Here is a 12,117-nt window from a genome sequence, read left to right on the forward strand (position 1 = left end):
CACTGCCTCTATGTCTGAAGAGAATGGACTGTGAGCAGACATCCCATTTTGGACTTTGTAGATTAAAAAGAAGAAAAAGAAATTTCTACTTGATTGAGCTGCCAAGACTCGGGGCCTTGTTTCTGCTATTGATGGTGTTGTTACTGTTCCTTGAGCCCAAATCTTAAATGTCATATAAGATTCTTGACAGTCTGAACATTTCTAGTTTCATACCAACTTATGCCTTGATTAGACGAGCTGTTGTGACCTTATTTACTCTTGTTTTTTTTTTTTTTTTTTTTCGAAACAATGTTTCTCTGTAGCTTTGGAGGCTGTCCTGGAATTAGCTCTTCTAGACCAGTCTGGCCTTGAACTCACAGAGATCCTCCTGCCTCTGCCTCCCTGGTGCTGGGATTAAAGGTGTGTGCCACAACCATCCTTATTTACTCTTTATGTTGCACAAATACAGTGTGGCCTTATTTGTCTTGCTTTTAGCCTTACCACATGACCCTTCCATGAGCCCCAAGTGTTCCTCTGTTCTACATGTAGAGTTAATATCCTAATATAAATATGTAGAATAGATATAACACAGCAAATATATAGATTTTATAATTTAACACATGTCCTTATACATATAATATAACATATGTATAAAACTAATGCCAAACTGGTGACAGTATTGGGAAGTTTAATGACTATGCAGATTGTTTTATTTGCACATTAATTATCTGGTTGAAAAATAATTGCAGTCTTTATCTAGATGTTTAGCATCATGTGCACACAGGAAGTGGTGGAGTTACAATGTTGACTCACATTTTTTTTGTGATGAATGCTTCTAATTTTACCTGTGCCCAAGTGATAGGCATTGAAGGTCAACTTAACAGAAGGATGTCAAGGTCATACCATGGAGATACAGGAAGGTACTGTAAATGATCCATTACTCTTGACCAATATTTAGTATGTTCTTTTTGCTAATTCAAATGAAATCACTATGGTTATAACTGTCTAAACTGGATAGGAGCTGAGTAGAGAGCCCCCTACCGCCCTTATCTAGAAAGGGAAGGAGAGAGGGCCGGTAACCATGTGTGTTTTCATACATAGAAAGTAGCTTCCTGGACTAAATACCTGTATGGAACAGGAAGAGGCTGTGGCGTTGAGCCAAGGTACACCCAACATCATCCTAAGGTAAATGGGTGGTTTTGTTCATGTCTTCCTGACAGCAGGCTGTTGAAAATTAGCAGCAAAATCCATAGCAAAAGGACACAGAACTGCAATGCCAACACTTACTGGATAACTAGAGAATAAACTTACAATCTGCTGCCACCGTGAGACACAAGGAGCTCAAATGTTCTTGCCATGTATAATCTGATCACCTGACCCAATTCCCTGACTTCTTCCTCGAGACAGCCAGCTATACCTTTTATCAATTGAAGGTTCTTTTGGTACTTCAAAATTAAATTTCCTTGAAATCAAAAAGTAAAGTTTGTGATCAACATGTAATTAGTTATAACCCTTTCGAAAGCACCAGGGGATCCCAGTGCCTGGTTTATTTCAGCCTGGAATTATTTCCTGAGCATCTTTCCTCTGTCTAGCTCAATGGGACCAGTGGGCAGAGCTTTGAAGGCTCTGTTGACAAATCTTAAATGTCTTAAGACTTGGGCTGACGGAGGGAGGCCTCTTCCCCTTTGCTCAGTTTTTCACCCTGTTGCTTTATCTACCTGACAGAAAGACTTGAACTACTGCCATTTTTAAGTTATGCTTCTAAATATTGACTTAAAGGCAAGACTCAAAGTGTCATAACACAGCTCACTGAAGCAACCAAGATTGTCCAGGCCTCACCGAGAAGTCTGTGCAATGTCCCATCAGGAGTGGAAAAGGAAACAGAAGATACAAGAAGACGAATAAAATCCAGGCATGTTTAGAAGACACACATGGCATTTCACTTAATCTTGTAGAGACAAATGAGCACTTGTTAGGTCGTTATCTGATGCTGGAAGGCACCAGGGAGGGGAGAATGGACCACAGTGACCATGATTCCCTCAGCACTTTTTGGCAGGAAGAAAGGGAACTGGGGCATTGCAGCCTGGGCTAGGCAGCCTACACTCAGAAAAACCTCGTTTTGAAGGACTAGACAGAGTAAGAAACAACATACTTTTCATCTAATTAATGTGAAGACTTCAGTCCAGATCTTTGGCTAACTTCCATGTAGGTCACCGAGGAAGCCTCGTTTTAGCCTCTTCTTTTCTCATTGTTAGCCCTGTAACTGCTAACCAGGCAGTTTTACTATGTCTGTTAGCTGCTGAACTAGGGCTCCTTCCTATCCATAGAGAGCTGCTCTTGGGGAGCAATAATATCATATAGGGATATTGCCTTTGAGATTCACCACATATTCAGTGATTATACATAAATTAAGATTCTCCCGGGTGAAGCAAAAACAATGCTCTGTAGGACCACAGTAGGAGCTTTGGAATATAATCACTGCTCCTCTTCGGATTTCCTCCCACCTTGCCATAACACTGGCTTCTATGGCTACACCTAACACCATTGACAGAGCTGCGTGCAAACAAGGCATGTGGATGTTGGTGTGTGTGTGGCAAGGAAGGGGGATGCCAACAATACAGATGGTGCTTTTCAAAACCTTAAAATACCATGAAAGGTGGCTATGCTGTATTGTGTCAGTATTCATCTTGGTGGTCTTTAGTCTGGTGACCAGGCAGCTGTCATATCCTCCTGTGCCTGTGCATGCAATCTCTTGCCTTCATTGATAATAATGTTTCTAAAAGTAACCTCAATGTGCAGCAAAGTCTTCTTTCTGTTTCTGACCTTGCCATTATGGGCTTAAATCAGAACTGAACCCTTACACAAGTCTAGATTGGCCTGCACTTCCTCAGTCTAGCATCCAACTTCATGGCCACAGTTGGGTCTCTATTTCAGATAAAGGCATACCCCTAAACTTGTATGTTATGGGTTGAGCTATTATGGTCCCCATAGATTCATGCTTTTAATGTTTATTCCCACGGCACTTTTTGGGGATGCTGAGGAACCCTTAGGACATAGGACCTAGCTGACAGTAGTCCGTCACTAGGAGTAAGTAGGCCTTTGACAGTTACAGTCTGGTCTCGGGGTCCAGTCTTGTTGTCTGTCCGTGGTCCACTGTGATGTAAAGGGTTGTTCTCTGCCATAGGTTCCATGAACCACAGTATTCTATTCAAGTGCACGATGCCAAGTGACTGTAGATATCCATCTTTAAAACCAGAAGTGAAAATAAATAAACCCTTGTTCTCTTACAGAATTTCTGTCAGAAATATTTGGTCACTGTGATGTCAAACAACTGATTCTCCTCCCCCTGACCCAAAGCATCTCATCAGTCTAGGTGACTGATGGTTGATGCACAAAATCCCTTGTGCCATTCTGAACTTATCCCTGTTGGTAAAAATAAGCCAGTTAGCTCTTCTGGCTAAGTTGGACTTAATACTGTATGTGCTGGCCTTTGCGAGCCTACCTGTGGATGCTTGTCCCTGCTTTGTGACCAGGGTTCCTGCACAGCTTGGCAGTGGGGCTGCCTTCTGCAGGCTCCATCTGTCTATGTCCTGCGATCCTTTGAGATCTGCAGAGAACCCTGAGCATCTCTCCATGTGGCCACCTCCAGACAGCATCCTCCGAACTCCTGTAGAAAGCCCACACCCTCAGTGCAGGCCATCTGCGGCGCGGCTTTGGATGGCTCACTCTTCCCTCCGCTCTCCCCCACACCTGTCAGCCACCCTCTCCCATAATCCCCTGGGCTTTCGCAATTCCCTCAGCTGTTCCTTCCCTCCCTCCCCCACAGCCCAAGCCAGCGAGATCTCTATTGTTTTTCTCTGCCTCCCACTAGGCTACTGTTCATTTATTCCTCCGTTTCTTCCAGGCTTTTACCAATAGCTGGCCCCACAAGGATAAGTGTCAGTATTATTGCATTGGAGGAAAGTGTCACAGCCATGTGCCCAGAAAAGGCACATTGCACATCACCTGCTGAAAGAATGAACCCAGTTTTGTCAGTATTGAATTCCCTCGTGGTTTTACCTGTATTTAGTGTGTGTGTGTGTGTGTGTGTGTGTGTGTGTGTGCATGTGTGTGTGTGTGTGTGTGTGTGTGTGTGTAGACAACTCGCTGGAGTCTGTTCTCTCCTTCCAACGTGTGGGTTCTGAAGATTGAATTCAGGTCTTCCAGTTGGTGGCAAATGCCTTTGGCTCCTCCTAAATCTCCCCATTCTTTTTCATTTTGTTTGTTTGTTTGTTTTCCAGACAGGGTTTCTCTGTAGCTTTGGAGCCTGTTCTGGAACTAACTCTTGTAGACCAGGCTTGCCTTGAACTCACAGAGATCCGCCTGCCTCGGCCTAGCCAAATCTCCTCATTCTTAATGAAAGATATTCAATGGACAGGCTGACAGTATCCACTGGCTTTCACAGGAGCCAAGACAGGTTGTAGCATTACTTAACTTCATTACAATAAAAGAGTTTTTCTTCCCAGTTATCTAGGTGTACAAAGGAGTCCACAGTGAGAGGCGTCCTATAACTCCTTACCAAGCAGTTGTGAGGGCTTTGTTTATCATTCCCAGTGCTGTGAGGGAAGTTGAAAGGGCATAGAAATTCAAAATCTATCGGATGAAATTCTCAAAGAACAAATAAAAACATTCCTTCTAAAAAGTGTATAGAAAGGGTACTCCACTCCTTTGTAAAAGTCAACGAGCAAACCAAAAATGATTTCTCTTCCATACTGAAAATGCTGCATATGAGATTCGAGCATGCGACACTGGAGCCAGGGGAGCAAGGGACGGCATTGTAGCTGTTCATGTCACAGAGCTTAGGAATGGGGTCTTTAAGGCCTGCTCGTAGGAAATCTTTGCCAGGTGTGCAGCTGGGAGAGGATCACTACCCAGAATACACAAAGAACTCAAACAAATAAAGCAACAAGAAAGTAAGCAAGCCAGCTAATAAACGGGGTTGTGAAATGACAGCTCACAAAAGAAGAAACACAAATACATGAAAAAATATCACCCTTATTGGCTATCATAGAAATATAAATAAAAAATACACAGATTCCATCATATCCCAGTCAGAATAGCAGTCGCTAAGAAAACAACAGCCGCAATGCTAGCACGGATGTGGATAGAAAAGAACCCTTGTGCCCTGTTGGTAAGATGTAAGCTAGTCCAGCCCCCCCCACGGAAATAAGTACGGGAGCCTCTCCACAAGCTCGGACTAGAGCTGCCGTATGACAGAGCTGCTTCACTGAGTGGTCACTCAAAGGCTTCTAAGTCTTACTGCAGAAACTCTTGCACGTCGGGTCCCTTCAGCATGATTCCCAGCAGCTGAGTTAGCCAGTCTAGGTCGCGCAGCCTCGGCGTGTAGCAATGGCAGCAATTATACTCAGGCTGGCTTTTCTGTCATCTCTGGTCAAATGGATGCAACAGGAGACAACGTACTAAGCACAGTAAGGCAGCCTCAGAGAGACAAAGACCATGGGCTTTCTCTCCTTTGTGGTCCCTGGTTTCTATAGTCACATGAAATCACGTGTGTATACAGTAAATAACACTAGGAGTGAAACTAGGTGAACTAAGGGGATTAGTGTGAGAGAGGAAGGGTAAAGGGGTGGGGAGGGGGTAACAGAGCAGGGAAGGATAGGGGAGGGAATTCATTCAATATGAAATATATACCTTTAAGAAAAATTTAAGTTAATTTTAAACATTTTAACGAGCCCCTGGAACATAGTTCTTAAGTAAAACTCTCTCCTTTCAACCAGGGCGTGGTCTTTGAAGGACTCTGCATTGTTCTCCTGGGCAGACTCCACGGTGCTTGCGGTTTGGGAGAGGGGAGGGGCCTGGAGGCCAGCACACTCACCTGGCCAGTAGTACATGTAGACCTTCCTCCTGGCCTTCATCAGTGTGATCCACAAGGGTTCTGACCCATTCCACCAGAGGGGCATCAGGCTGTCTCGGTTGACCCCGATGTCGAAGGATTTGTTGGTACTGGGATCCCACATGTAGTTCCCAGTCATCTGGTGGACCTCACAGTGGCGGCCTGCGGGCAGGAGGAGGCATGGGGTCACTGCATTCTTTGCTTTAAATCTTTGCTCAATCCGACTGCAGGAACTGTTTTCATCCTCACTTAGGAAAGAGAGAAAGTACCACAACTTGTCCCTTTCTGTTGTCACTACGGAGACTTCTTCTTTTTTTTTTTTCTGTAGCTTTGGAGCCTGTCCTGGCACTAGCTCTTGTCGACCAGGCTGGCCTCGAACTCACAGAGATCCGCCTGCCTCTGCCTCCTGAGTGCTGGGATTAAAGGCGTGCGCCACCACCGCCCGGCTCGGAGACTTCTTTTTCATAGATGGTGCCACGAGGACAAACAAAAGAGCCACCAACGGGTTAGAGGGCGGCCAGTTCTACATACCAGGTTCCAGACCAGCCAGAGAGGTGTAATGAGACTCTGTCTCAAAAATAAAGCAGACATCCACTAGCTGATTGAGGATGGGATCACTTTGAAGGAAGCTGGGCCTTTCCAGCCAGTCTGTTTTAAGTTACATTGAGGGGGCTGGTGAGATGGTTTAGTATGCAAAAGAGCTTGCCACCAAGCTTGACAACCTGAGTTCGATTCCCAGAACCTACATAGTGAAAGGAAAGAACTGATTCAAGTTATCCTCTGACCTCTGATCCTCTGGCTTCTGTGTGAGTGGTGTGTACACATACACACCACACACACACACACACACACACACACACACACACACACGCGCGCGCGCGCGCACATACATTTATTCATAGCCTGAGGTCTACATATGCATCAGCCTGGGAAGAGTGAATTCTTGCAACAGGTGGCTTAGCTTTTCACCCCAGAGACAGTTCAGCATCCCTTCAATTCTCCTTCCACAGATCAGGGATTGAGCTGCTAGGAACATGATTCTCTCCTTTCTTGGAAAAGATGAGGTATTGCTTCAGTGATAAACCATGGCCCACCCACTCTATAACATTTGGGACCAGATAGTGCAAAACAGACTCCAGTTGAAAAAAGGAAAAGAAAAACAAAGCGAGAAAACACCTTCCACGTGGAGTGAGGTACCAAAGCACGGGCTGGCTATGATGGACAGAGCTCCACCCCAGAGAAGCCAGAAGTGAAAGTTGCAAGTACTCTTTGAAACATTAGATTAAATTATTTATTTTAGAGCAATCTGTTCCATCTTTAAAGTTAAAAATAACACAAACATTGGCAAGGGCACCAGAAATCGCTGCAATCTGAGCGAGTGTTGTTTGGCACCGGGACGAAACACACTTGAACGAGCTCCACAAGCAAGCGCAATCAGAGCAGTGCTTTCTGTTTGCTTGCTCTTGTTGTTCCTTCTAGCCTCCCCACCCCTTGCCCGACTCGATTTTAAAACAAAAACAAAGAGGAACGACCAAGTACAATTTTGAAAAGCTGAATGCCAACATTTATAAAAAGGGGAAGCCTTGTCTCTCATCATAGAAAGACAGACATTCCACAAACCATACTTTAAATGTAAGGCCCTAGCACCGGGTTTCTCCCTAACCCCATAATGAGCCGCTCTATCAAGATATCATTTTCACTTCTCCGCCCCTCCCCCAAATCAGCCATCTCCCATTCCCTCTCCTCCTTTCTCCCAGTTTACCCAGGAGATCTCATGTATTTCCCGTTCCCAGGGAGATCCATGCATGTCCTCTTAGGGTCCTCCTTACCTAGCTTCTCTGAGGCTGTGGAGTACAGCCTGGTTATTCTTTGCTTTACATTAAATGTCCCCTTATGAGTGAATAGGTATCATGTTTGTCTTTTTGGATCTGGGTTACCTCACTCAGTATGTTTTTTTTTTTTCTAGTTCCACCCATTTGCCTTCAAATTTCGTGATGTCATTGTTTTTTAACTGCTGAGTAGTACTCGATTGTGCAAATGTACCACATTTTCTTTATCCATTCTTTGGTTGAGGGGCATCTAGGTTGTTTCCAGGTTCTGACTATTATGAATAATGCCGCTATGAACCTAGTTGAGCACATGTCCTTGTGGTATGACTGAGCATCCAGCTAAGACTCCTAGCAATAGTGGAGAGGGTTCCTGAATCAGCCTAGGTCAAGCTCCTGGAGTCCAGTTGAAGAGAGGGAGGAGGAATTTTATGAGCAAGAGGGTGGCGTCATGATCCTGATGGGGAAACCCACAGAGCCAGGTGACCTGAACTATTGGGAGCTCCCAGACTCTGGACTGACAGCTGGGGAGCCTTCACGGGACCGAACTAGGCCCTCTTAATGTGGGTGACAATTCTGTGGCCTGGTCTGCTTGTGAGTCCCCTGGCAGTGGGACCAGGATTTATCCCTGGTGCAGGAACTGGCTTTTTGGAAACCATTCTCTATGGTGGAATACCTCGCTCAGCCTTGATGCAGGGGTGAGGGACTTGGTCCTTCCTCCCTCAACTATGCCAGGCTTAGTTGACTCTCCATGGAGGTCTAAACTCACACTAATTGAACACACACACGCACACACGCACACACACACACACTCCTATTTACTATATATAAGCATAGAGGGTCAAATGTGAAGCCTGGTCTCAGTGGTTTTTAATTTAATACCCAGCAGAAGGTCTTTGAGGAAATGATGCCGGCTTCCAGAGATCTAGGAAGCCAGGGAGGGGACCAGACTGCAACTTCCCTTCAGAACCGTGACCATCAGCAATGTCCCTGTTGCTGAGAAGAGACATCTTTCTTCTTGATTCAAAACTTTCAGTACAGGAAAGTTGAAGCACGTTAAGGAGCTGCCCCCCCCCAACACACCCCACCCCCACCAGCAAAAGCGCTATGACTTCTTCCTTCAAAATAGTGATGTCAGACACCTCCATCTTCTTGAGCCTGCTTGCTCACGGCTCTGTAAGGCAGCCATGATAACAGTCACTGTGAAGGCGATTTACAGAAGATGTTCAGTGCCAAGAAGCACGAAACAATCAAAAGTAACTTCTAAAGTACTTTAAACAACTGCAGAATTCCAGGTCACAGGGCAGTGCCCGCTTCCTTAACCTCGGTCCCCAGTGCGCAGAATCCGGAATCAAAACCCTCCGACCTGTCTTCGCTCTCTACTGTCTAGCTGAAAAATTAGGAGAGGCTTCTGTACATGCTAGAGCTGTTGGATCTGGATTGGAAAGGGAGAAACAGGGAGGAAAGAAGGGAGAGAGAGAGAGAGAGAGAGAGAGAGAGAGAGAGAGAGAGAGAGGCTCCTAAAGCCTTTCTGGGTGACCATTAGCCATTTCACAAAGAATTACCTCAGACGCACATTCTGACGTTGTTTTTTTGTTTGTTTGTTTTTGTTTCGTTTTGTTTTTTGGTGGACTACCCTTGTTGTTCAAAGACTGAACGGCAGGTGGCTGGATGCTCTTAACCCATCTGCCCTTTCTTCTCCCCCAGCTCAGCTGCCTGTGCTCCCATGAGCACAGCCTGCCTGAGAGTGGGCGCTTGGAGCAGCCTGAGCCCTGACTCCAGCAGAATTTTTTTTTTTTTTTTTTTTTTACCTAGCCTCTCTCTCTCTCTCTTGCAACTCATTCTTGCTATTTTATTGCCGGGGGTGAAAGAGGTAGCTGAGAAAACAGAACAAAACAAAACACAGTGTCCCAGCTTCACAGCCTACGGAGAGCTCATGTCCATATTCCTGCCTGACCCATATCTATTTTTACACATCTGTGGAGCTTGAGTTCTCTCCGCTCTGTGCTTTCCACAGAGCCGTGCTATGGCTTGGCGATCTGGAACATTTATTCAAAGCGTTTAGGAGAAACTTTCTACAGCACAGTTCTCAATATTTTCCAGCAATTATGTAAAGTCTTACTTGATGGGCTCTGGTGCCATGGCATCACCAGAGACTTTCTAGCCCTGCACCAACTTCCATTTTACTACCAGTGCAGAATTCTACAGCTTTCACGTGGTACAGAAAAATAGAGGCTCTGGGCACTGTGTCTGTCACTGGTGGTCGCAAGAACTTTCTCTTGACTTAACTTTAACTGGGCTCCTCTTCCTCTGAACCTTCTGTTCAACCACAGGAGGCTTTAGGCTTCCCTCTTGTGTAGTCCAATTTGAGCAAGAATACTGCTCTGTGGTTTGGGGGGAAACCCACTGCCCGTTCTCTCTTGCTTCTCAGTTGTGGCAAAAACACTGGCCCAGAGCATTTTAGGGGAGGAAAATGTGAATCTCATCATATGGCTTCTACATCACGATCTGCCGCTGAAAAGCCATGACAGGAACTAAAAGCGGGAACCAGGGGGGCAAGAACTGAAGCAGAGGCTATGGAGGGATGCTGCTTACTGGCTTGCTCCCCATGGCTTGCTAAGCCGGCTTTCTTATACAACCAAGGCTGGCCCTTCTCACCTCAATCATCCATAACAAAAGTGTCCAAATATTTTCCAAACACGATGTGGGATTTCCTAAGAATTTCTTATTGCTTCTCAAAAAGTCATGCAGAATTGCATGCCCCATTTTTTTTTCTCTCTGATCACCTCTCTCATTGCTATGGAGAACATCTTTTTACTTCATCCTGTCTGTAGTCACAGCGGGACTAAGGAGCAGCCCAAAGAAGCACACACGAGGCCCGTGAACATATAGCCTAGTCGTCTGGAAGAATCCCGGAGGGCTTCTCCGAGGAGCTGGGACTTGAGGTATGTGAGGCTTCTCCCGCACTCCACTCAAAGACGGCGGTGCATAGAAAGGGATGAAGAGGTGAGAGCCTGGTTATTTCTTAGGACAAAATTAAGATGCTTGCTTTATTATTATTTTTTTAATCACAGTTTCTGATGAAATAAGAATGTGGCTTTGGAAAGAGCAACACTCTCAAAGCTGTGCTGGCCCAGCCCACTGAGCAGATCTAAAGCTCGGCTCCTTCAAGATACTGGCGGTAAACAAATTAGTGCCGTTGAATTTGAGGACTGTTCAGTGGGGAGGACTAGAGTAGTCAGTGGCGAAACAACGCTGGGATCATCACCTCCATCTCTGCGAGGGCTAAAGAGCGAGAGGAAGGGTGTCTTCATCAAGGTCCCTCTTCTATCTATCAAGCCCCCCTTCCTTAGGCTATAGGCCTGCTACAGAGGATGAAGCACCACACACGCGGACAAGCAGAATCCAAAGGTTCTTAAGAGAAATTTGCATTGGTAGCTTTAACAGATGTCTTTAAGTAAATGCCAGAGGCCACATGGACTGTGTGTCCCCTGAACGCAGACATGTGGGTTTTAGAGTACCACTGGGCATGTCTCAGGCAGAAATGGAAGGGGCCTCAGGTGTGCTCCCCTCTTTAGGATGCCCTAACATTTGATCTGCCGGGGGTGAGTTAGTACTCAATAGAGTTGCCCTCCTTTGTGCTAGCTTTTGCTTTTCTCAGTTTCAGTTACTCAACATCAGCTGCAGCCTAGACACAGGGAATATTCTAGAAAGAAGAAAATCCGCAAGTTTTAAACCACACACCATTCTAGGGGTTACTCTAACACAAGCACCCCGACACTGAGGAAGTAGATGGATAACATAGCTACGAAGTAACTAACAGGAAGGTAGTGTATACAGCAAGGAAACACTGAAGGAAGGGATGTCTCAGGTCACCAGTGGGAGGGAACGTGTGGGTGTGAGAGTTAATCATACACCCCAGTGCAAACTCAGAACGGCTTCCTGGAGATCCGTGGAACCTTGAGTACAGCCGTGAGAAAGGGCGAGAGACCGAGCGCAGGAGCCAGCACGAGCAAGCTCAGCAACAGAACTTTTACTACAACAGATTGGGACAGTTGCTCTTTCTTACTAGTTATATTTGTTAGCCTCTTCCTGTGCCTAGTTTATAAACCATATTTTCTTATAGTCTGTATGTAGGAAGTAGCATATTATGCATAAATTTTAATCCTGTCCGGGATTATGACAGGCCCCCACTGAAGGTCTTGGAGCACAATCCACACATGATAAGCCCACAAAAAAAATCGGGCGTGGGATGGTTTTCATGGCTACTTTTAGGTATTCTGTGAAACTGCCACCCTCAAGCAATGGATGAATTCAAGGGAACCAACCAGGCTAGAGTGTGAGGACCGGCTGTGGAGTTCGCAAGACAAGTCATTTCCCTGGGGTATCTTGGGATCAGTGGCTGGAGTGAGACCCTAT

General features: G+C 45.6%; 1 protein-coding gene across 1 annotated transcript in view; it reads right to left on the bottom strand.

The window, feature by feature from the left end:
- The window catches only part of Enpp6 (ectonucleotide pyrophosphatase/phosphodiesterase 6), a 95,020-nt gene that overhangs the window by 49,807 nt on the left and 33,096 nt on the right, over window positions 1-12,117 (bottom strand). Inside the window, exon 2 of the mRNA XM_050147331.1 lies at window positions 5,855-6,034. Within this exon, the coding sequence (XP_050003288.1) occupies window positions 5,855-6,034 (180 nt within the window). The remainder of the gene's footprint in view (window positions 1-5,854; window positions 6,035-12,117) is intronic.

This window comes from Alexandromys fortis, unplaced genomic scaffold (assembly GCF_014885135.2).
Source record: "Alexandromys fortis isolate MF-2015 unplaced genomic scaffold, M_Fortis_MF-2015_v1.1 scaffold_32, whole genome shotgun sequence".
NCBI lineage: Eukaryota > Metazoa > Chordata > Mammalia > Rodentia > Cricetidae > Alexandromys > Alexandromys fortis.